General features: G+C 40.0%; 1 protein-coding gene across 2 annotated transcripts in view; it reads right to left on the bottom strand.

The window, feature by feature from the left end:
• Positions 1 to 476: 476 nt before the first annotated feature.
• ndufaf2 (NADH:ubiquinone oxidoreductase complex assembly factor 2) overlaps positions 477 to 27,085 on the bottom strand; it is a 61,639-nt gene continuing 35,030 nt past the window's right edge. The window contains exons 2-4 of one of the 2 annotated variants that reach the window (XM_078397267.1): positions 26,186 to 26,275; positions 6,445 to 6,485; positions 477 to 796 (exon numbers count right to left, since the gene is read on the bottom strand). In XM_078397267.1, coding sequence (XP_078253393.1) covers positions 542 to 796; positions 6,445 to 6,485; positions 26,186 to 26,275 — 386 coding nt within the window. In that variant the 3' untranslated portion in view covers positions 477 to 541. Of the gene's footprint in view, positions 797 to 6,444; positions 6,486 to 17,696; positions 18,621 to 26,185; positions 26,276 to 27,085 lie in introns of those variants that run through there. The other variant, XM_078397277.1, reaches the window with a different exon arrangement.

Genomic DNA, 27,085 nt, shown 5'->3' with positions numbered 1-27,085 from the left:
CGAAAGGCATATTGCGTCAAAGGACCTGTTCCCATGCTGTACAGCTCTATGACATCAGGTCAATTCACAAATTAGTGCAACATAATGATTAATTTTATGTAAAACCATATCCTCTATTCACTTATCGGTCGTCAAGCATGCTTTGCTTATTCACTTGGCATTACTTTCCCTCCACTTTTGTAAGGAACTTTTGCATTGTATTTTTTAAACTATCCTCATAATTTCATTGCAACTTAAACTAAAACAATGATTTTCAAACCTGCTGCACAAGGAAAAGTATCAATATGATATACTTCAGTGGACCAGTCTTAATTTCTGAAAACTGTCAGTAAGCAACCTGAAGAAAGCCAATTAAAAAAGAGGATCCAACAACAGATTAAATTGTAACTAACTCAAGACATTTGAAAACCTATAGATTAAAAAATAGAGAGTATACTTAAGTGCTTCCCAAATAAAATAATCATTGGACATGCATTCAGATTTTTATTTACAATTCAAAAAGTGATGATAAAATGTTCTTTAATTGCAAGGCCAATAAAATCTATTTTTTCTTGCTGGAGCTTTCTGGCGATAACCAGCTTCCAGGTTGGAAAGTATTTGCAGTACTACTCGGTTCTGAAGATTGTTTATCCTTTCCAAAGTAATTTGCAGAGGCATGCCCTTTACTTTGAGTTTGAACTGGTCGAGCAACGAGACCTTCCTCATATTCTTTCTCTTTCCTTATCTCTTCATCTCGCTGAAGTTCACAGGCACGCAATTTAATCATTTGTCGATATTCTTCATTCTGCAGAATTTCCTTTTAAAAATACAAAAATATGCAAATATTTTATTTAGATGAACCAGTAAGAAATTCAGTTTTACATTGAACTTATTTTACGAACAATTTTAAAATCCTAAAGGATATATCTGAAACAATATAACTGATGAAACGGAATCAACTACTATATCTCAAAAATTTCCAGCATAGTGCTTCCTCTCTTTGAGGCTCAGGTTTTCGTTCACTATTCGTGTGCCATTTTCCAATGCCGTATAACAATGCCATTATGTTACTTTCTAGATAATCTTCCAAAGAGCAAAGCACTCTACCAATGTGCCCCCATCATAAACCACCGGCCACTGCCAATCAAGACAGCAACAGACCCTGGAACACCGGGACCATCTTCCTTACCTGTGGACCTACATTTCATGAATTATGAAATCCACCACTGCTTCGGCATTATTTTCAGTACACTGCAGAAAAGTGTATTCAAAGGCCAAGACGTCAAACCTGGCACCAAACCCTTTGTCTTCAGAACGGCAGTGACCCCGGTCTCCCGTATGGTTCAGATATATGGATAACTTAGAGTTGGCGCCTCAATGCACTGGAGAAGCACCATTGGTACTTCCAGGGCAAAATTCTCAGTGTACAGATTCTGATCAACCAGTTCCAGTGTGGTTGGACCACATCATCCACTGGTATTGGTAATAGTGATTGCCGCAAAAATCTATCTGGTTGTCAAATAAGCCATTTAGTTCAAGGCATTAAAAGCTGATCTTACCCGATGAAGCCCATTCAATCCCATGAAAGAATGAATGCAAACAGAGTGGTCAGGTATCACAAAATGTTGGAGTAACTCAGCAGGTCAGGCAGCATCTAGGAGAGAGGGAATGGGTGAACCATTCCCTCTCTCCTAGATGCTGCCTGCCCTGCTGAGTTACTCCAGCATTTTGTGATACTGTCGATTTGTACCAGCATCTGCAGTTATTTTCCAACACTACTTGCCGTTCCACTGTGATTTCTCCTCAAGGTATGCCTACTTTGAAGAAGTTCTCCTCCTCTCTTCGACGAGAGTTTAGCAACATGCTCTCTCGCTGCTCCCCCTCTGTGAGGTCACCCGTTCCCTCACTCCTAGATGCTGCCTGACCTGCTGAGTTACTCCAGCATTTTGTGATACCTTCGATTTGTACTAGCATCTGCAGCTATTTTCCTAAACAGAGTGGTCAGGTCAGCAGAAAAGTGGGAATTGAAATTTAATCTGCAGAAGTGTGCATGGGAGTGTTTTGCGGAAGGGTATCCAAGGCCATGGGAATACAGAACTAGTATAGAACTACTGGTAAGAGTAGTAGACGAAAGGTCGGAGTATGCCTCCGCTGCAGCAGGTATGGTGGGTAAGAATGCATTTTCTTTAATGGCCAAGGCAAGGCCCAAAATCTCAGGGAGAGGGAGTGGGGAGGAAATTGTGTTATAATGTATGAAATACTAGGTAGGCCACAGTTGCTTCCAGTACTGCTTGGTTGTGAGGGCTTGAGAATTTTTGTTATGATGAAACATTGACTAAAAGTTGTAACAACTATCTACAGTCAGAAATGTTCTGTGAAAAGTACTGTGAAGATGAAAGATAGGGAGTGCAAGGGTCTGGGACTTTAGATGACAAGAAATGTTGTCAGTTTACAAAAAAGGAAGCATGTCTAAGATTTAGGAAGCAGAAATCTGACAAGGATCTTAAAGAATATAAAGGACGTAGGAAAAAAACTTAAACAAGAAATTAAAAGAGCCAAAATGGGCCATGAAATGTCCTTGGCAAGTAGGATCAAGGAGAACCCCATGGCATTTAAATATATATTCAAAGAAAATAGGTGGAGAAATGGTAGATCCACTTGGAGCCAGAGGAATGTGGAAGTGGGCAAGGTCCAATATAAGTACTTTACATCTGCATTCACTGAGGAGAAGGAAATGGATGATGACGAGATCAGGGAGATTTAAAAAAAACATACATATAATTGAAACTAGTTAAAAACGTTAAAATAGAGCAAAACAGCTTAAACATTCATCCTCCCATTTCATTGTTAACCCTGGCAAGCATATAAAATAAGGGATGCTGGAATCTAGAGCAACATGCAAGTGTTGTTTGATATGAAAGACATTTGAAATAAATTGACACCACGGCACATCTGAGAATAGTTTTTTAAAACTGATGGATTCCAAATTTGCCAGCAGATTATAAAAATTGTGTTTTTGATTGGACAATGACTATAGGGGATGGGTTTAGGGTAAAGAGTAAAAGGTTTAAATGGAAACTGCGTAAGAACTTATTGACCCAGATGTGGTTAAAATTTGGAACACACTGAGATAATCATGGAAACAAAGACTCTCGGAACATTATCTCGATAAACACTTGAACTGCCAACATTTTCAACGTGTAGGTGGCTATGGACCAAGTGCTAATCAAGTGGGAAATCAGGAGTCTAAACTATCTGATGCCCCAGTTCCCAGATAAGTGATTGGATTACAGAAGCAGTAAGGCAGGGGAGTCCGACATCGTGGTTTAAATAAGAAGAGTGCGGCCTCAAGAAATTCAGAAAATCCATTATTTAAAATCTAATACTGAGAATTATTTTTTGATACAAAAGAAAACAAGTTATGATTTTTGGAACAAATTAACTTTTTTTTAAACACAAATAAAATTTCCATCAAGATATTTGATGAGGAGATATAAAAAGTGAAGCTTTTCATTTCTTAATATCACAGTTTGATTTCAAATATGAAAATGCCTGCGCAGTTTCACACTTACATAAGTTCTCTGTTAGGAGGGAGAAAAGATTTAAAATGCTAAAATGGAATACATCAGTAGATGGCCTCTGATAATGTTTGACCACATGCATACGATTGGTGGAGATTGCGTTTTTCTGAATTTTCTAGCTTCTGTCATTTAGACTTTAGAGAGATACAGTGATAAACAGGCTCTTTGGCCCACTGAGTCTACGGCTGCCAACGATCACTCTGTACACTAACAGTATCCTACACACAAGGGACAATTTACAATTTCTACCGAAGCCAATTAATCTACAAATCGGAGCACCTGGAGAAAACCCACACGACCACGGGCAGAATGTACAAACTTCATATAGACAGTACCCGTAGACAGGATCAAACCCGAGACTGTGGCGCTGTAAGGCAGCAACTCTACTTCTGCACCACTGTGCCTATAGTCACTACTCCCCTCTTAAAAGTTCCCTTTTAACTTGTTGCCCCTAACATAAATTTACTTGCCTCATTTTATAAATTGCTGCATTTCATGGAATTTGGGGCATAAATGGTTCCAAAACCTGGCAACTATTGCATATGGACTCAGTAGGCTGTTTCTCTGCATTATGTGCTTAACCTAGTATTGTCTTTATGTATGGCACCAATCTTCCTGATCTGTATGCAAAATCTCACTGTACCTTGGTGCACTAATAATAATGGAACCATTAAAATGTTCCAACTGTTAAACCACAAAATGGTACATGTTCAATTGCTTTAATTGCCTGTGATTTGGATTTTTTTAGCTAAATATGAGATATTACTGATATAAAGCTATAGTTATTCTAATCGCACTTGATCTGTTTTGGGAGATCACTTCATCTGTTTTGTCATTCTTTACAGATTCGGCTTCATATGAAAGCCTTTCACAGACTCTGAATATCTGCCAAACTAATAATGAAGTATATTTGCCAAAGTCTATGCATGATCTGGTCAACTGCTTATTTTCTGTCAGAGTCTATATGATGGAGCCAAGACTACATAATCCAGTTGTATACATTACAATTTCTGCTATTCAGTGTTTATTCTCATGTACCTTTGGTGAGCATTGTCATAACCAGGGCATTCTGGATATTTTTACCACAGGGAGAGGATAGGGCATACTATATACTGGTTACTTCCAAACCAATAATCTCACCACATATAAGATGATGGTAAAGGTGTAAGGAAATACTGTCACATTCAGTTGGAGTTTCACAGTATCCTGACTTGTCCTCCCTTCATTTCTTGGTAAAATCCTGGTATTTGCTACATAACAAGGTCTGCAAATGTCTAAGAAACCCCATTAGGATCTTCTCATGGGCAATAAAGGATGTGCAATAAATGCCATGAGCAGGAAATGGTCATGCTCAGAGAATGTTTTTTTAATAAAAGTAATTGTTAATTTGTAAAGTTGACAATTAAAAGATATAATAAAAAATGAATTGGCAGATTTCGTGAAGCAATCATTGCAGGCATTTTTGTACAGCTTTTAAGAACAACTCCATTGCCAGATAAGATATTATAGATTGCTATTAGATTCTAACAATATTGTACTACATGACTTCAAGCAAAATATATAATTACTTATTTCATTAACTGAATCCTAATATAATGGTGTGACTATTTATTATTTTGTGATACAGAGGCTATTTCACTTGCTCCTTAATTTCTGGATTTGTGACCAAACTCTAAGATTTGTCAAATTCATTCTAATTCATTTGCCTGAGCACAACTGCAATTTTCCCAACCCATTTAGACTCTATTGTTACATTTTAACGATATCAATAAATTGTTTTGGTTTTTGCACTGAAATATATATGCATGAGAGAAATAGTTTGACAATAGATAATAGACAATAGGTGCAGGAGTAGGCCATTCAGCCCTTCGAGCCAGCACCGCCATTCAATGTGATCATGGCTGATCATTCACAATCAGTACCCCTTTCCTGCCTTCTCCCCATACCCCCTGACTCCGCTATCTTTAAGAGCTCTATCTAGCTTTCTCTTGAAAGCATCCAGAGAATTGGTCTCCACTGCCTTCTGAGGCAGAGAATTCCACAGATTTACAACTCTCTGACTGAAAAAGTTTTTCCTCATCTCCGTTCTAAATCCCCTACCCCTTATTCTTAAACTGTGGCCCCTGGTTCTGGACTCCCTCAACATTGGGAACATGTTTCCTGCCTCTAACGTTTGTGCACCATTTTAAGCAAATTCTGTTGTTTTTTTCCAAACAGCGATGTTTAGTCAAATATGTGGATATTTATATCATATCATATCATATATATACAGCGCGGAAACAGGCCTTTTCGGCCCACCAAGTCCGTGCCGCCCAGCGATCCCCGTACATTAACACTATCCTACACCCACTAGGGACAATTTTTTACATTTACCCAGCCAATTAACCTACAAACCTGTACGTCTTTGGAGTGTGGGAGGAAACCGAAGATCTCGGAGAAACCCCCATGCAGGTCACGGGGAGAACGTACAAACTCCTTACAGTGCAGCACCCGTAGTCAGGATCGAATCTGAGTCTCCGGCGCTGCATTCGCTGTAAAGCAGCAACTCTACCGCTGCGCTACCGTGCCGCCCTTTTATAGTTTACACTATATTAAATAAAATGTAGTGTTAATTGAATACTTATTAAATATCAGCATGTCATTAATTGATAGGTTTAAATGCAAACAATTCTCGTTGTTCTTCTGAAGACTGGATTTTTCTTCATTATTCGGATGAACATTTCTGTGAATAAGAGGAACCAGCAAACTATAGTGTATCAAACAATATTTAATTTTAAATCAGGGAGACAATTCTTGAGTTTGATATGATGCTGATCTTGCAGTTGTACATTGTTGGGCAATTAATTTAAAACTTTGTAAATATTTTCAATAAGAAGATACCTACCTCTGTGGTGGGTGGGTCTTTTCTGGTTCCTCGTATCCAAGCTATTAACAAGGCAAAAAAATTGTTATTTACTAAAAACCAATACCATCACATTTTCTCATGTGCCAAGAAAGGAAAGGATTATTACCTATAAGCTACCCCACCACAAGATAAAAAAACTAGATTTGCATTTTAACTCGGGACATGTTAGAGCTGAAGTGAAGAAACAATGGGATAACGTTAGTTGATATGCTATTGTTTAAAAACTTGCTCAACTCAAAGAGCTCATATAATGAAACAAAAATTGCAAATGCTGGAAATTTGAAACAAAAGCAGACAATTGTGCATAAAGTCAACAGATTAGATAACATGTGGAGAGAGAGAGAAATGTTAATATTTCAGGGCAATAAGATTTCTGGAAAAACTGTGATAGTGCAATGCTTTAAACTGCACAGAGCTTTGGAAGAAAGCTATCATCCGTTCTGCAGCTGCATTGATGCATGCACAAAAATGAGAAGACATACAGTTTGATTGGTTTGTTGTCAGTTAAAGGAGTACAGCTCAGCACCCAAGGAGAGCCTGCTCACATAGAATTACACAGAGTATAGTATGCAATAGACAATAGGTGCAGGAGGAGCCTATTCGGCCCTTCGAGCCAGCACCGCCATTCAATGTGATCATGGCTGATCATTCTCAATCAGTACCCTGTTCCTGCCTTCTCCCCATACCCCCTGACTCCGCTATCCTTAAGAGCTCTATCTAGCTCTCTCTTGAATATACAGTTGTGAAACAAGCCATTTAGCACAAACAGTTAATGTCAGCACAGGAGACTCTGGAGATGCAACTCATTCTGACTTATCTAACTAAAATTAAAACCCTCCATTTCCTTCTGTAGTACATGGTTATTTAGCCTCCCCATAAATTCATCTATATTCAAAAAAACTGCAGATGCTGAAAATCTGAAATAAAACAGAAGTTTAGAATTCTTCCATAGATGAGATTAGTTGTTTAGTGAAACAGTTAATGTTTTGGATTGATGACCTTGCAGCAGAACTATGGAGATTTAGAAAGCAATCTAGCAAACAGATAAGTGAGGGAACATAGAGAATGTCTGTGCTAGGTTATGTCCTCCTTACCTAATAAAGGAAATACTATAGGGAAGTGCAGTGAAGGTTCAACACAGGGTTCCAGGCATAGGGTTTAGGGGTACAGTTGTTGACAACGTTTTTTTTCTGCACTGGAGCTTTGAAGAATGAGAGGAGATCCAACCTTAACTGAAATAATGCAGACAAGCACCCTCTCCAGTTTAATCACATCTTTCCTGAGCTGTGGTGACCAGAACTGCTCAACAGTCGAAATGCAGTCCAACTAGTGTTTTGTACATAAGATAGACACAAAATACTGGAGGAATGGGTGACGTTTTGGATCGAGTACCTTCTTCAGACCTGAAGAAGAGTCTCGACCCGAAACGTCACCCATTCCTTCTCTCCAGAAATGCTGCCTGTCCCGCTGTTACTGCAGCATTTTTGTGTCTATCTTCGGTTTAAACCAACATCTGCAGTTCCTTCCTACCAGCAGTGTTTTGTACAACAGCAACATGACACCCTGACTCTTGCAGTCAATGCCTTGGTCTATGAGGGCTAGCATTTCATATGCTGTCTTCACCACTGTGTGTCAGTTTCAAAAGAATTATCTTTATTTCAATCTCTTACCTTGCCAGAGATGCGATTGTTTTCCGGATCGTATCTCCGGTCACTCTGCGGCCTAACATCATGGAGCTGGAGGCCTTGCTCGAGACTGACTTTGAGCCCCACCATGGGGCCGTGGACTTACCATCGGAGCCTGCGATCCCTTGCCTGGGACCGACGCTAAATCCGCGGCCTGCGGATTCCAACATCCCATTTTCTCAGGTAGAGACCGATGTCGGGAAGCTCCAAAGTCGCAGGAGGTTCGACCAGCCCCGACTCGGGGTCAGATCGCCCTGCGCGGGGGAACTGAGATTCCTCCCGATGCAGGAGCTTGACCACCCCGACATGGAGGGCCCAACTGCCAGATACGGGAGCCAAGATCGTCCCATCAACGGAAGGCTCGAGGCCCCCGATCGCGGGAGAACAAAGAAGGGATGAAGATTGAACTGTTTTTCGCCTTCCATCACAGTGAGGATTGTGGAGGAGTCACTGTGGTGGATGTTTATATTAAAATGTATTTTGTGTGTTTTGTTGCTTTTTATTGGTAAGACTGTATGGCAAACCAAATTCCTCGTATGTTGCAAAACATACTTGGCTAATTAAGTATGATTATGATTATGCACTTGCACCCCTATGCTTCTCTGTTCAACAGCACTCCTCAGGGCCCCAATTGCAACTTCCCCTAAATAGGACTTCAACTTGAGGACCAATCTTATTTTTTTCCATGACTAATAGAATTATGGTCACTGGTGCCAAAATGCTCCCAAATGCATGTCCAGCCTCGTTTCCAAAGAGGTCAAATGTAGCCCTTTCTCCAGTAGGGCCATTTACATATTGCTTCAGAAAACTTTTCTGGATAAGTCTTAACAAATTCTGCCCCAATTAATCCCTGAGCATTGAGGCAGTCCCTTTCAATATTAGGAAAGTTAAAATCACTTGCTCTAACAATCCTATTAGTCCTTTACCTATCTGTCGTTTGCCTATGTACATAATTTTCACATAACAAAATAAACTATGATGTGAAGTGCAGGGTCCACAATGAGGTAGATTGGGGGGGGGGGGGGGGGTCAGGAATACATCCCTTAATTTGCGAGAGGTCCACTCAAGACTCTGATAATAGTTCCCTGCTCGTTGAATGGTGCACCACATGCATTTGAGCAGGCAAGAGATTTTATTCAACATTTAACACATAATATTATGGAAATTGAGTCTTGAATCTACAATTTTCAAAGGCAAAAACGTGACCAATGAGCCATGCTGATATTTAAAATATCTCCAGGGGTAACAGAACAAATGCTATATGCTCAAATTAAAGCAGACGACATCCTATTTAAAACTATAAACCTATAATTTATGGGCCAGTTCAGTTGTCATCAGTAGCTAAAATATAGTTTATGAGACTTTTGCTGCTTATTCAAAATAAAGCCAGCCATAAGAATGCTTTACACTTAAGTATACAATTGTTTTACTTGTAACTAAATCATTTGCCAAATAAAACAATAGAATTAACAATGTGTGATTTTGGAGGCATTTGATGAACGTGAACAATAGAAGTAGGGGTAGACTACTTGGCCCCTTATGATTGTATTGCCAGTCAAAAAAGGTCACTGCTGATCTTTTACCATTTTCCTGAGCAGCACAGTGGCGCAGTAGTAGAGCTGCTGCCTCACAGTGCCAGAGATCTGGGTACGATCCTGACTGTCTGCTCAGAGTTTATACGTTCTCCCTGTGACCGTGTGGGTTTTCTTTGGGTGCTCCGCTTTCCTCCCACAATCTAAAGATGTGCAGGTTTTGTAGATTAATTGACTTCTCCAAATTGCCCCTGGTGGGTTGAACATGGAACTCGTGTATGGGTGATCAATGGTCAGTGTGGACTCAATGGGCTGAAGGGCTTGTTTCCACCTTGAATCTCTAAACTCTACACTAAACTAAACTTGAGCTAACCACACATCCCTCAATTACCTTAATATAAAGTTACTAGTGTGATGCTTATCAAGGATATGAACATTCATGTAGCAAATGACAAACCTGGCGCAAATGTAAATCAGGAGATTACTTTAAATGTAAAAGCTTGTATAACCAATTCTAGCTTATGTCATTCTTGATATTGAATGGACATGGATACTTGTAACAAATAAATTGGTCGGAACGGATGAGTCGGTCCGAAGGGTCTGTTTTGATGCTATCTGACCATGACTCAACAGCCAGCTGAATTGTCCTGTCACAGAAATTGAAACCACAACTTCATACTAGGGTAGATCCAGATCTAGTGCTGAAATTGCATATCTATTTCTCGTGCTGAAATTGCATATCTATTTCCCAAACTTCAGAAAATACTTGCATCAAAATTGCAAACTGGTATTAAACTGACAAGATAGCCATTATTGAATCCGCAGCATTGTTTGTTTCCCCCTACTAACCAAATCCAACTCTTCTTCTCAGTGTCTATTTAAAAAAACTCTACACAAAATACTGTATATGCGGTCATAATTTGCTTTCATTCTTAATTTTGCGATTTATCGTTATCATTTCACCAGCCAAAATAATACTTCCCCTCTAGACCTCCCTTAAGTCTCAAGCGGTCACCAATTTGCTCGCTCGTGAGAGACCCAATTTTACAAAACTCCAAAATCCCCAACCTTTTAGCATGTCCAAAAATTCACTATGCAACTGTGTCCACAACTTTTCTGTCCTTCCTACAATAACATAAAGGGTGCCCAAAGCAGAGTATGATTATCTGACTAGAGCCCTTCTAAGAATGTTCACATTCTATTTCTGCCTGTAATTTTATATCAAACCAGAAAAGGGTGGACCCATTGGGCCCAAAGTTCTCCTGCATTGGTCAAGCACCCTCCCCTGCCCCACTCCCCCCCCCCACTCATCCACTCCATCCCCCCTCAACCCCCCATTCTCCCCCCCTCACACTCACCTACTGCATTTCCCCTCAACCCCCCTTATCCCCCCCTCCCCCCTCAGCCACTCCATCCCTCTCAACCCCCAAAACCTCTCCTGCATTGGTCTAGCACCTTCCCCTCCCACATTCTCCCCACTGCATCCCCTTCCCCTCCACCCCTCCAGTACCCCCCCACTCACCCACTCCATCCCCCATATCCCCTCCCCACTCACCTACTCCATCCCACCTTATCCCCCCCTCTTCCCACTCCATCCCCCCATCTCCCCTCACCCACTCCATTCCCTCTTATCCCCCCTCCCCCCCACTCCATCCCCCCACACCCACTCCATCCCCCTCAACCCCCCCATCCTCCCCCCCCCCCACCCATTCCATCTCCCCTTAAAAATCCCCCGGGGCCGGGCAAGAGGAAAGGGGAGATAGCGACATTCACCCCAGCAGCAGAAGAGCTCTCCTCCCCACCCCCCCTGATTGGTCGCCACTCCCGTCACTCGGGCAGGTCCGGCCCCCTTCCGAGCTCCCAACTGTGCACGCGTGCAAATTGTGACGACGCTGTCGGTTGAAGCAGGCGCTGGAGAAGACAAGGGAGGAGGAGGAGAAGAAGCTGCTATTACCCTGGAGATGTGTGTTTGTGTGGCACGCTGCCCTGCTGGGGGTCGTGGTCCGGGGCGCTGCGGCCGGACGGGAATTTGGAGTACACCTCCCGGCGGGCAATGCGGCGGCGGAAGGCGCGTACAAGATGGGAGAGCGGGAAGAGGAGGAGGAGAGTGGCCACCATTGTTGTTGGAGTCGTCGACGGCGCCGTCGGTTGAAGCGGGCGTTGGAGGAGACGCGGAAGGAGGAGGAGAAGCTGCCCACTGGGGGTTGTAGTCCAGTGATGGTCGGGGGCGCTGGGGCTGAGCAGGAGCGGGGACTCGTCGACGCCATCGGTTGAAACGGGTGCTGGAGGAGACGGAGGGGAACTTGGGTGGGTCCCGCCTCCCTCCGAGCTCCCATTGGTTAGATCCCGTCCTGCCCTCGACCCTCATTGGCCGGGCGGCTGTTGGGTTCCCATTGTGACGTCCAATGCGGCTGACGGCCAGGCGAAATGGAAAAGTGATTTTTTTAACTTTAAAAAGTGGTTTTTAAAGTTTAAAACGTGAAAAACTTTTAAAATATAACAAACATTTGAGCCACAGGACAATGGTGAGTGAGGTGGGCATTGTCGTGCTGTCATGTACCGTTTTGGCTGTATTTCCAGAACAAATATATCTACCAACACACAAACCCACATACAGGTTGAGAGTTTTAGTAATGAATGAATGAATAAGTTTATTAGCCAAGTATGCATATACAAGGAATGTGCCTTGGTGCTCCGCTCACAAATGACAACACAAACACACAGTTAACAATTAAGAATAAAGCATAAACACATCAAAACAATAAGGATACACCATTACGGTCTAATATATAGATGTAAAGAACAAAGTTATTTCTTTATACCTATTCTTTTACATTTGCACTATCACTTAAATGTCCAGTGTATCTATTCACCAGGTTCCTTTCAAGAAAGGAATGTAAATGAATTAGGATGCATAATAGAACATTTTACGATGAATGGACATTTAAGATAAAAGTATTAAATGGAAATATAGAAAGCAAACTAATGAATTTCTCTCTGTCCTCTTTTGGCTTTCACTTCTAAGTACAAATTTTTATTGACTCCAGATTTTGTCCTCTTTAGCATTCAAGGCCTTTAACTGTCCACAAAACAATGTGCAAATGTGGACTGAAGGCAATGTAATGAGAAGCGGAACGAAGGAAGCACAGTGGGGCATGGTATCATCATGTACGCCAGGACATCTGGTTAGCATCAAAGTGAGAAAGTCAGTTGTGCTGACACAGCTCTGTGAGCTGACCCTGAGCACACTGCGCACAGATAAGGATGTTCTGCTACCAATAGACATCCTGATAATTACAGAACTGGTGTTTGAAGCGTTAAAATGATTATGGAACAGTACCAGCAGGAATTTGAAGAAATTAAAGCAAGGGCGTGTACGGAAAAGGGGTTGACTTATAGCCATGCAATTTGCTTTAAAATTTGCTTTACGAGGATGTTGCCAGGACTAGAGGGTGTGAGCTATAGGGAGAGGTTGAGTAGGCTAGGTCTCTATTCCATGGAGGATGAGGGGAGATCTTATAGAGATATACAAAATCATGAGAGGTACAGCAGGCAGTGAAGAAAGCTGATGGCATGTTGGCCTTCATGACAAGAGGAGTTGAGTAAAGAAGCAAAGAGGTCCTTCGGCAGTTGTACAGGGCCCTAGTGAGACCACACCTGGAGAACTGTGTGCAGTTTTGGTCTCCAAATTTGAGGAAGGACATTCTTGCTATTGAGGCAGCCTAAGTTCACTAGGTTAATTCCAGGAATGGCGGGATTGTCGTATGTTGAAAGACTGGAGCGACTGGGCTTGTATAGACTGGAATTTAGAAGGATGAGAGGGGATCTTATTGAAACATATAAGATTATTAAGGGATTGGACACACTAGAGGCAGGAAACATGTTCCCAATGTTGGGGGAGTCCAGAACCAGGGGCCACAGTTTATGAATAAGGGGTAGGCCATTTAGAACGGAGATGAGGAAAAACTTTCACTCAGAGAGTTTAAATCTGTGGAATTCTCTGCCTCAGAAGGCAGTGGAGGCCAATTCTCTGGATGCTTTCAAGAGAGAGTTAGATAGAGCTCTTAAGGATAGCGGAGTCAGGGGGTATGGGGAGAGGGCAGGAATGGGGTACTGATTGTGGATGAGCAGCCATGATCACATTGAATAGCGGTGCTGGCTCGAAGGGCCGAATGGTCTGCTCCTGCACCTATTGTCTATATCTTATCCCTCAGAATCCTATTCAGTAACTTGTCTACCACAGATATTAGGCTCACTAGTCTATAGTTCCCAGGCTTTTCCTTGCAACCCTCCTTAAATTGAGGCATAACATTAGCCACCCTCCATTAACCGTCCTAACTTCTTCAGCAAGTCTTTCTCCATGGTAAAAACTGAGGAGAAATACTCTTTGAGGACTTTACCTATTTCCTGCTGTTCTACACAGAGATGACCGATTTGGCTTCTGGTGGTCCTCTTTTCACTCTCTAGTTACCTTCGATCCCTTAATGTATTTATAAAATATCTTTGGATTTTGTTTAATACTTACTGCCAGCTATCTCCTGCCCTCTTTTCACCCTCATGATTTCCGTCTTAAGTATGCTTTACTGATCTCAAAATTCCTCCAGGGATACACCTAAAGGGTTGCCTAAACCTGTTCCAGGCCAGCTTCTTTTTCCTGACCAGAACCTCGTCATCCAGGCATCCTTGTTCCCACCTGCCTTGGCCTTCGCTCTAACAGGAAAATGCAAGCCCTGAACTCTTGTTATCCCACTTTTAAAAGCATCCACTTTCCAGACATTTCTTTACACGCAAACAACCTAATGTAATCAACTTTAGCAAATTCCTGTCTAATACCGTCAAAGTTTGCCTTGCCCCCAATTCAGAATTTTAACTTGTGGGCGCACCCTGTCCTTTTCCATTACTATTTTATAGGTCTTTGAACTGTGGTTGCTGGTCCCAAAAGGCTTGCCCACCGACACTTCAGTCACTTGCCCTTCCCAAGTGGATCAAGCTTTGTCCTCTCCCTTGTAGGACCCTCAACAAATTGCACGAGGAAACCTTCCTTGGCACATTTGACAACTTCCATTCCATCTAAGCCCTTGGCACTATGGCAGTCCCAATTTATATTGGGAAGGTTAAAATCCACTACCATAACAACCCTATTAATCTTGCAACTGCCTGCAATCTCCTGACATATTTGTTCTAATTGATCTGTTCCTCTGTTGATTATTTGGGGGCCTGTAGTACACTCCCAGCAAGGTAATCATTCCCTTTTTATTTCTCAACTCCTCTTTTACCCCCACCTCTATCTCCTGCAGCACCTATACCCTGGAATATTTAGCTACCAGTCCTGTCTTTCATTTAGACAGGATTCCATAACACCCCTAGTGCATCCGCTTTACTTGTCAGGTCTCCCATATTAAAGTAAATGCAAGTTTCACGGAATCTTTCTCAAGATTTGAAATACTGAGTTCCCAATAAATCTACTGGGAAAGGCCTTTAAAAAGAATAAATCTGACAAGATTTTTTATCATCTTCCATACTTTGATAGTTTTCTTATTCATTTATTTCTAGTTATTGGGATGCATGGCACAATTTTTTTGGTTTATTCAAAAGTGCTATATCTTTGGTCCACTTCTAGCCAAACTAAGGTCAGAAGAAAACGATCCACCCAATTATTATGGTGCTGCCACTCAAAGAAGAAAAATAAAGATGAAGTTCTTTTTCCTTTAAAGGAATCTTATTTTTTTATGGTTTTCCAGTCAGGAAAAAGGCATTAGTACAATTCTAGGCAAAAAAGCATAGAAATAAATCCAAGAAGGTGTAGGCATAGTATATAATACTGAGGTCATGCCATAAATGAAAAAAAAGGGAAGGTATAAAAGAAAAAATGTGACTCAATATTTGTCCGGAGCAATGAAATTACAAATCATATATGTAAAATATGCTGTTGAAGGATTTCTTACTTGCAGAATTTCAAGTTTCAAAAAGGAATACCTTTTATTATTGACTGCATGCATTATCTAGTGGCCGAAGCTATATTTTACGACATAAAAAACGACATAAGACATTGTAAATGCTTTAATTATAAAAATTAGCAGAACACTGAAAAAGTACTTTCTGGAAAGGATAACAATGTACCTACAAGCAATTCAATGAAAGATGCATTTGTAGGTCAAAGTGGCATATAAGCCGTTTGTAAATTATGTTTTTTTTAAATCACATAATAAGCTTTCTGTAGGTCACCCCATCAGCATACCTCCAGACTTCAATAGTCTTTGTTCACTTTTTAATTTATATGCTCATTAGTATGTATGAGCTTTTTGTCGATTAAATGCAATGACGAGTGGTGAATACACTATAATGATCATAAAATTGAGTGCTCCAATTAAACAGCATTGTAATCAAGTTGTTACTCTGAAGAGACAAGGTGACACTAACATTCTGGGAGCACCATGCAATTACAGAATTTCCATGGGCATGATGGAGAATTCGCTTTTAAAAACCTATTTGACATAAACCGGTGGTGCAAATAATTTCAGCTCTGACCCAGTGAAGTACTCTTACATCTAAATCAGAAAGGATGTGGATTCTTGAACGCATGGAATACATACTCTGGCATAACACGAGCTGCATTTTAGAGAATGCTATTCACTGAATAACACATGAAACGAAGATCCCCTTAGTAGAAAATGCTGTGGAGAATGGTTCCTTCCACCCTCGCCACAAAATATAGTTAAGAAATGTTACTGAAGCAGATTCATTGATGATTTATCCTGACTGGGGGGGTTTGCAATGGCTTGGTTGCTTACATTTTGTACATAAAATGTCAATTATAAGTCAAAAGTATTTTTATGGATCCTATTGTCAAAAAAGATATTATTAGCTCCAAACAGTGAATTAATGCAGAATGATGTTGTCTTTATAAACAAACTCTATGCTGCCTAAATTTGTAAATGACAATTCTAAATCATAATTACTTGACATTATTCTGTTGACATTATTCTGATTCATATCATTTTTCATAGTTGTCAATAGCAGATTAAACAACAATTTGATTTTAGACATTCTGGACGGACTCCCCTTATTCTTATAGTCTAATTTTATTTTGATATTTTATTTTAGTATAATACAGTTAAAAGCAAATTAATTAATATTCCAGGATACATTTATATTAACAGGAAGTTTGAAATTCATTGGAAAATAGGTTTTTAATAATTGTCTTTTAAATAATAGCATTTTGATAACCCTATCTTTGATATCCTCAATATTCTGTACATTAAAGAAATAGGTGCAGGACAATAAAAGATCAGACGTGATTTTAATGAATGGCAGAGCAGGGGTGGAATGCCCTACTTCCACCTCTATTTGAATTGAATTGAATAAATTTTATTAGCCAAGTATGTATACATACAAGGAATTTGCCTTGGTGCTTTGCTCGCAAGTAACAACACGATATACAGAAAACAATTAAGAATGAAACATTATAATTTTAAACATGTGAAGAATGAAATAAAATACCAGAGCAAAAGGAGGCTACAGACTTTTGGCTGTTGAGTAGAGGTACTGCTCATGGGAAAAAGCTGTCGTGGCTTTGGCAGTCCGGAGTCGCCTTCCAGAGGTAAGTGCTTCAAAGAGTTTGTGGCCAGGGTGAAAGGGGTCAGAGATGATCTTACCCGCTCGCTTCCTGGCCCTTGCAGTGCACAGTTATAGGAAGGATGTCGACAAAATGGAGAGGGTACAGAGGAGATTTACTAGAATGTTGCCTGGGTTTCAGCACTTAGGCTACAGAGAGAGGTTGAACAGGTTGGGTCTTTATTCTTTGGAGCGTAGAAGGTTGAGGGGGGACTTGATAGAGGTTTTTAAAATTTTGAGAGGGACGGACAGAGTTGACGTGGGTAGGCTTTTCCCTTTGAGAGTGGGGAAGATTCCAACAAGGGGACATAGCTTCAGAATTGAGGGACAAAGGTTTAGGGGTAACATGAGGGGGAACTTCTTTACTCAGAGGGTGGTGGCTGTATGGAATGGGCTTCCGGTGGAAGTGGTGGAGGCTGGCTCGATTTTATTATTTAAGAGTAAATTGGATAGGTATATGGATAGGAGGGGATTAGAGGGTTATGGTCTGAGTGCAGGTTATATGGTTAGTTCATCGATTGGGGGAAGGTTGCAGCCACCAACCTTTTCGGCTGATCGAACGATGCACTACAGCCTCCAGATGTCATGCTTGGTGGCTGAGCCAAACCAGACCATGATAGAGAAGGTGAGGACAGACTCTTTGATGGCAGTATAAAACTGGACCTTCATTGCCTGTGGCAGTGTTTTCTCAGCTGCCGCAGGAAATACATCCTCTGCTGGACCTTTTTCTTAACTGATAAAATCTGTACATAGCCTTTACTGAGGTTCAAGCAAGGTTAGAGAATGTCAGTGTGATTAATAATAAAACAAAACCCTGTTAAATGCAAAAACTCAATCTACGTGAATGCATTTTAATTCAATACTTCAGAATCCATATTAAATTAAAGAATATTTTTATTTTTCTTTAAAACAAAAAAAAGTGCTGCTCATCTAAATCTAAACTTCGCCGATAAGTTGGAAGCATAATACTCTGGAATTAACCACCTTTTAACAAGTTGTCACAGATAAGATGTGGACATTAATTGGGATTAGTGAACTTTAACTCAGTTCTCGACACTATTATGTTTCAGTTAGAAACAATGCTGAAATGTAACTCCATCTGCTACTCCCACTGGTCAGTTAAAGGTCAGATACACGTACCAAAAGTCACCAAAAATGCACAGAAATGTAATCCATGTACACAAATATACAAGAGACCTTCTGTAACAAACTACACCACATGCAAGAACAAAAATACAGGGAACCTTTGCATTTCTTGGAGTTGCATTTGCAGAAAATTGGCCATATTGCAACCTTCCATAACGCAAAGCCACGTCATTTTTACCTGCATCAAGAAATAGTTGAGAATATTAAAAAAATTATTTATAATGTTTTCCACGTCAAAATTCTATGAGAGCGAATTTTATTCCGAATTTCAAATTTTTGGGATGTGATTTGCCCATTCTGTAAGGGTGAATTTCCATAACTTTATAACAGCTGTAATGGGGGTCACCTGTTTAGGAAAAAAACATGCACTGACAAAAGATGACCTATATTGACATATAAAGTAAGAATGCCCCACACTATAAGCATAATCCTTATATGCAATACAAAAGATAGAATGTAAACAGCCCTTCCTTTTTTTTTTTTTACCTCCTGTCATTTTACTTTTCTCTGGAACCCACCCACTTCAAACACCCTTTTATAAGTTCATAAATCCATAAGTTGCAAGAGCAGAATTAGGCCATTTGACCCATCAAGTCTACTCTGCCATTCAATCATGGCTCATCTATCTTTTCCTGTCAACCCAATTCTCCTGCCTTTTCCCCATAACCCCCGAAACCCATACTAATCAAGGATCTATCAATCTCAACCTTAAAAATGTCTATTAACTTTAACTTGGCCTCCACAGATTTCTATGGCAATGAATTCCACAGATTCACCACCTTCCGACAAAATAAATTCTCCCTCACCTCTTTTCTAAAGGTACATACTTGTATTCTGAGGCTAAGGCCTCTGGTCCTAGACTCTTCCACTAGTGGAAACATCCTCTCTACATCCACTCTATCCAGGCCTTTCACTCGGTAAATTTCAATGAGGTCCCCCCTCATTCTTCTAAACTCAAGTGAGTACAGGCCCAGTGCCATGAAATGCTCATGATATGTTAATCTAATCATCCCTGGGATCATTCTCGTAAAACTCCTCTGGACCCTCTCCGATGCCGGCACATCCATCCTTAGAAATTACCGATTAGACTTGCAAATTAACTTTTTGGGAATTCTGCAACAGCACTCCTTTTCCCATTGCACCTCCAATTTCTGAATTCTCTCCCCGTTTAAAAAATAGTCTATGGCTTTATCCCTACTACCTAAATGCATGACTCCACACTTTGCTCCAGTATTCCATCTGCCACTTCTTGGCCCACTATCCCAACCTGTTCAAGTCCTTCTGCAGAGTCTCTGCTTTCTCTACACTACCTGCCCCTCCACCTATCTTTGTATCATCTGCAAACTTAACCACAAAGCCTTCAATTCCAAATAAATTATATACTACGTGACGAGTAGTGGTCCCAGTACTGACCCCTGCTGAACACCGATAGTCACTGGCAGCCAACCAGAAAATGCTCTCTTTATTGCCACTCCTTGCCTTCTGCCATCCAGCCAACTTGCTATCCACGCTAGTATCTTCCCTCTGATACCATGGGCTATCTTCTTTAGCAGCCTCATGTGCGGCGCCTTATCAAAGGCTTTCTGAAAATCCAGGTAAACAATATCTTCGGACTCTCCTTTGTCTATTCTACTATTTACATCCTCAAAGAATTCCAACAGGTATGGCAGGCAAGATCCCCATCACAAAACCATGCCGACTTTGGCTTATTTTATTATTTTATTTTATTTATTATTTATTTTTATTTTTTTCCGGTCAATACAATACAGCAGATTGACCATACAGTTGTGAAAGTTAAATAGTGCAAAAAACATTGTATCAAAAAAATATATATATATAATCACACATATAGGTGTAGGCAGAAGCCAAAGCTTATTATGCCTACCCTTGATACTTAACAAAATAGAATTGAAAAAAACACAACATCATAGATCAGAAGCAGATAAACAAAACATAGAAAGAAACACAAATATAGTCAAGAACCATCATTTCTATCATGTCATTTCTCAGTGCTGATCACATATTTTGTATCTTTCAAATATAATATATTTGAACATTTTCTTGAATTTACACATATTACTTTTAATTCATTGTTGCAACTATTCCATAAATTGACCCATTTAACAGTCACACATCTATTTTTCACATTTGTTCTTACCCTCATTTTTTCAAATATATAATTACCCCTGAGTGGATACCTGCTCTCCCTCACTGAAAACAAACCTTGGATACAGTCAGGAAGTGTTCTTTCTTTTGCTCTAAACATTATTTGTAGAGTTTTAAAGTCTACTAGGTCCATAAATTTTAGGGCATATGATTTTTATAAATAATGGGTTGGTTGGGTCATTATAACCAGCCTTATTGGCAATTCTTATAGCTCTTTTTTGCAATATAAAGATTGAATTAGTGCTAGTTTTGTAGGTGTTTCCCCATAGTTACATACACAGTATATAATATATGGAATAATGAGCCTTCATTCAAATATTTACTGACTCCAAGATTTCAGATATCACCCAGGTTATGCTCTGTAGAAACCTCCAGAGCCTTTGCTTTAACAGTATCTAGGCTAACATCATTACTGGGCTATTTTGAAGCATTTTATTCACTTTTGGGGAACGGGACATTACCATTGGTATATCACTTGAACCACTACAATCCTTCCGATGAAAGGAGCTGTCTGATTTTCTTGATAAATGGTGGCAATGTTATAGAAAAACTTTAGGAATAACCTTAAATTCACCCTCACTTCTTAATTTTTAATTTGTGGCCAAAAGTAGTTAAATCCTTCATAATAGTGAACAATTTTATTGGACAATACATCCTCTTGTTTCTGATCTAAAAGGGGGTTTTGTATACGAAAGTGACAAAGATGGATCGTATTGAAACCGGAATGCAAAAGGCAAGCCTCGAGAGAAAATTTGTTACCTCAACTTAATCATGCTTTTGTGATGCATCTGTTTGGGATTCTGCTCCAATGATTCAAGAAAATCAAATAAATTTGTTAGACCCCTATTGGGAATGTGAATCCACACATACACGTCTGGCTGAATTCCGGAGACAAGAAATGAACAGAGGATTAAAGGGACGGCAAATCTGTGAGGATCTGACCAAGTACTGATACTCCCTGACTTACGTAAGGGTTACGTCCCAGGGACCCTAGCGTAAGTCAGATGTTATGTATGTCGGAAATGGAAGTGCTACTGGGCATGCGTAAATTTACTATGCGATGCAGAGACCACGTGGGAGTTCCAATACAGAGACAATGTGAGAGCATCCACGAGAACAGCTGACTGGCTTAAGGAGACGGCCGCATACGCAGTGGTACACTACCAAAACTACCGAGCTTAAAGAATTGCTTAAGTAACTGCGTGTTTACGTACGTTGCCTGTTACGTAAATCGGGGAGTGCCTCTCTTCCAAAATGTAATTGTAAATAGCTGATGGCTAGTTGGGATACTGACTTGAATTACCCCTGAGGAAGAGAATTCCCAAAGCAAACCATGCTCTGCAGCTTCCACTAATTTTCACGTCAAGAGGATAAGTTAAAGAAAAATCTAAATCTCGTGAGGCAGATATCTAGATAAAGAAATGTGGCAAAACTGACTTTCATTTATTATGTATCTTGTGTCTTTCACGATCTAATATCATCCTTTACAGACCGTGAAGTACATTTGAAGTGCAGTCCTTCATAACTGGAGAAAAAAATAATAATAAATAACAATTGGTCTAACAGTTTGGAAAAAAAAGCATTTTTCTTTTATCACACCTTCAAATGCCCAGCGATCCCTTTTCCTCATAGTTTTGCCAAATCTGTCCATCTCCCAGTACAGTCATTTCCATTGTGGGTAAAATCAAACTATTCATCGTCCTGCAACCTCCCACTTTTTCCTCCAGAGTTTAAAATAGGTATTCACTCACTGAATTTGCAATTATTGTTAAATTAAATGTCATGTTCATCAATCTAATTCAAGTAATCAAATAAATCTTGAATGAAAAGCTGAAATAAGTAATGGTAAGCATGAAACTATTAGAGTGCTGTACTGATTGATTCGTTAATATCTTTCAAAGAATTAAATTTACAATTCATGTCGAAACATGCAACTCCTGACCAACCAATTTAGGCAATTCTGAACAGCTTCTTCAAGTGGAAGATGCTTTAAGATTGAGGAATACCATGTCCATAGAACTTACGCATAGCATTTTCCCCAGTCATTTTTAGTTAAGATGAAGAATTCATCAATGCAAATCTTGCAACCCTCATCGTGTGTGGAGAGTCACGCAGAAAGCCTTCCTGACTCCAGGGTTTGTCTCTTCTATTAGAGTAGTTTCAGGTTTTTTTTAAATCCTGATTTTTTTGGCACAACTATTATTTAGGCTCAATGGGCTTCAAGCCATTTTCGAAACGATTACTTAGTTCATCCGTTTGAATGTTATTTTGTGTTCCATTTCAATGATTAGAAAAATAGTGACTGAAAATGCTGAAGATACTCAGACAGTATCTCGAGAGATGGTATCCCAACAGAGTTAACATTTCAAGATGATGACCATTGACTCTCTTTTTCTCTTTCCATGGAGAGTGTCAGACCTGTTGGAGATATCAAGCATTTCCAGATGATTTCCAGCGTTCTGGCATCTGAAATACCTTTTTAATTATTTTGTAAACTTTCTGGAAATTTTGTAGATTTCTAATTACCCAGGCTGAACCAAGCTAAGCCATCGGCTACATTGTATGGCAATGTAGCCGATTGTAAAGTTTTTTAACGCAATGATCTATCTATAAAATAGTTTAATTACAACACAACTTGTTTAGTTCAGTTTAGTTTAGAGATACTCCGTGGAAACAGGCCATTTGGCCCACCGAATTCTCGCTGACCAGCGATCCCCGCACATTAACACTATCACACACAGTAGAGACAATTTACACATTCGCCAAGCCAATTAACCTACAAACCTGTACGTCTTTGGAATGTGGGAGGAAACCGAAGATCTCGGAGAAAACCCACGCAGTGACGGGGAGAACGTACAAAGTCTGTAAAGACAGCACCCGTAGTCAGGATTGAACCCAGGTGTCCGGCGCTGCAAGCGCTGTAAGGCAGCAACTCTACCGCTGCGCCACCATGCCGCCTATTATCTATTTAAACATGTTTACAATTATTTGTCACTTTCAGACCAGACTTACATGGCCTCTCTCTCTTTCCAACCTAATAATAATAATAATAATAATAACTTTATTTGTAATAATAATAATAAACTATTTGTTTAGCACTTTTCATACAATTGAATGCAACCCAAAGTGCTTTTCACAAAAACACAGGTCTAAACAAAAATACAATTTAAAACAGGAAGGACATAAACAGTTAATAACATAGAAAGCACAGATTTATATAAAAATATAAAATAAAAAAATGAAAGTGTAAAAGGACAAAAAACAAAAACACTGAGGTCTAATATAGAGTCACATAAACCTCAATTGTCCAAAGCTTTATATTTAGCTGGTCCATGCCATCATTGATCCTCACTGGCATGAGGGGTCAAATGGCCTACGTCTGCTTCTATTACTGATAATCTTATGTTCTACAGCAGTGTTCATTCTGAAACCTGTTCTCAATCATCACTAACTGCACTGTCATTTCAAAACTAGGAAGATTCTATTGAGGGGTTGTGTTGTGCTCCCACTGGTGTTCCTAGATTACTTTGACTGGACCACAGGCGTGGAGCAGCAGATTATCAGATATAGCACAGATCGACGATAGCCAAATAGAATGATTTGAAGCCAGGAGGTTGAGTAAGATAATGAGATCGACCTCAGCTGACAGAACAGTCGAGGCACCGACAGAAACCTGGAACTCAGGCTGCAGACTTCTGTGATGACTGATATTTGAAGACTTCAAGATAGAAATGTGGAACCATGTCTGTGGTCTAACTCAAAGTTCCATCTTGTGTTTTGGCAAAGGCAGCTGTGAGCATCTGAGCACCTGGATCTCTCCATCGGGTAGAGATTACAGAAGATTGGATGCTTGTACCACCAAAGCTGGGAACAGTTTTCCCCCCTCTGTTACCAGGCTTCTGAACGGTCCTTCAATAAGCCAGACTGCAGTCCCTATTCTCTTCTACCTCAATGCGGACATTGGACCTTTTCTCTGGAACTGTTGCACTAAAATGCTGAACTATATTCTGTTCTCTGTATCTTTCCCTTCGCTCTACCTATTGGACATGCATTTGGCTTGAGTGTATTAATGCATAGTATTATATGATGTGATTGGATAGCACGCAGTAAAACCTAGTAATTGTACCTTGGTACGTGACAATAATAATAAACCTAAACTTTTGATGTGAAGTGTGGCTATAGTCTGTTCAGTCTAAAGGTAGGAAAAGGAGGTAAGTCTAGTTTAGTTTAATTTAATTCAGATACAGTGCGGAAACAGGCCCTTTGGCCCACCGAGTCCATGCCGACCAGCAATCCCCGCACATTAACACTATCCTACACACACTAGGCTATAACACTTATACCAAGCCAATTAACCTACCAACCTGTATGTCTTTGGAGTGTGGGAGGAAACCAAAGATCTCGAAGAAAACCCACGCAATCACGGGGAGAACGTACAAATTCCATACAGACAGCACCCGTACTCGAGTTCTAATATAAAAGCTCTCAATTCCTTCATATTCATGAAACGCAAAAAATAATTGCTTCAATCAGAATTTCATCAACGGGCATTAGGTTTGAGTTTTAGAAATGCATTTTTGAAATAAATAGCTGTTGAAACAAGCAGCAATGATGAAAATATATCAAGACGTGCTTACCTGCAACATCACATTGTGATGATACCTAGCCTCCTCCACCTCAAAAAAAAAATCTTGGTTACATATGATTCAGCTAATGGATCGCCCCTTTGAAAAGGCAAGTAAAAGCCTTCTCAGAACTTCACTATTTCTTTAGGGATGCAACTGTTATACAGAGAATACATAATTGATGTGAAAGAAATTAGCGTACACCACAGTGTAACAAAGGCCTCTGAATTGAAGGTCATACACATGACCAATGAAGTGTGGTGCCATGTGAAATGTATTTGTTCTGCAGAAAACACTTTGTCATTTAGCAGGAGTCAATCTTTATATACGTATACGTTATGTTAATTGTGTTGATCAGGAGCAGCTGCTTCACTTGTTCTGGTTGGAGGAAGTCTGTCTAATGTGAACATATGGATTCAAGGAAAGGATGACAGTTGGCAGAGTTTAAAATATTCTTATTTTATTAAATATTTGTATTTTCAAGACTTCTTTTTAATATTTCAAGACAGCATGAAACAGTCATATATATAAAGTAAACCAAAAGAGCATGTCACAATAGACAATTCCTTCCTTTTTTATTTCATTTGGTAGCATTGGGCATCATGGCAAAGTAAATTTATTGCGCATCATAATTTCCCCTGAGAAAGTGGTAGGTGGTAAGCTACAACTTACAGCAGCTGCTGCTGCTCACCATTTGAATGAAGGTAGGACTACAGTTTTTTTTCAGTCGGGAGTACCAGTATGCCGACCCAGTAACAATAGTATGTGACATTGAGACCATTTGTAGGTGATGATGTTCCCATATACTTGTTATCTTGGTTCATCTCGTTGAAATTGTGGGCGTGAAACATTTTGTAAATGCACTTTGTAAACAGGACACACTACACACAGAGCACAGAGCAGGCAGAGTCTTTATGCAATCTGAGTTGACATGTTGAAAAAACATTCTTACCTTCCCATTCGATGGGAATGTTTCCTACTTCATAGTCAATTTCCTTTGGAATGACTGCTTCTATTATTCTTCTTGAGCGAAAAGTCTGTCCTAAAACCAAGCAGAAAGTGTGGTGAATAGGGTTGGTAACCTGCAGGAGCAAATAGCCACATACAATTATGATGTAGTGATGATAACTGGAACACAGGTCAAAGACCAGGACAGAATTTAGCAAATAATTTCTTGATTACTCGGTGAATTGCAAAGGGGCGGAAGGAAAGAAAATTGGCAGAGTCGCCATACTGACCAAGGAAGAAATTATGATGCAGGTGAGAGAGGTTGCCACAATAGACAATAGGTGCAGGAGGAGGCTATTCGGCCCTTCGAGCCAGCACCGCCATTCAATGTGATCATGGCTGATCATTCTCAATCAGTACCCCGTTCCTGCCTTCTCCCCATACCCCCAGACTCCGCTATCCTTAAGAGCTCTATCCAGCTCTCTCTTGAATGTGATAAAATAAAGAATCAATTGAAGTTAGAAGAAGGGAGCTTCCAGGCTATGAGTATTATATGGGTTAACATATAGGGAGGAAGAACAAATCAATAGTAAATTACAGAAATGTGTACAGACTATAAAGAGGTGACATCAGGGAACTTCAACTATGTCGATTTTGAATGGAATAATATCAAAGAAAAGGGAGTAATTTTCATTCAGTTAAAAAAAGAGGAGGTTCTTTTAAAAATGTAAGTTTGAAGGATCAAGGAACACAACTTTGGAGACATGAGGAAAAGATTCAGGAAAGCTGCAAGGACATTTTATTTAACAATAAAAAACCCAGAGTGATCATGATCTGGAACTCACTCCCAATAGCATCAAACAAGGTTTTCATGGATCAATTATTAAACCACAATGCAGCATCT

Source organism: Rhinoraja longicauda, chromosome 1 (genome assembly GCF_053455715.1).
Source record: "Rhinoraja longicauda isolate Sanriku21f chromosome 1, sRhiLon1.1, whole genome shotgun sequence".
Taxonomy (NCBI): Eukaryota; Metazoa; Chordata; class Chondrichthyes; order Rajiformes; family Arhynchobatidae; genus Rhinoraja; species Rhinoraja longicauda.
Note: the sequence above shows the minus strand (reverse complement) of the source record. Positions and strands in the feature narration are given on the sequence as shown.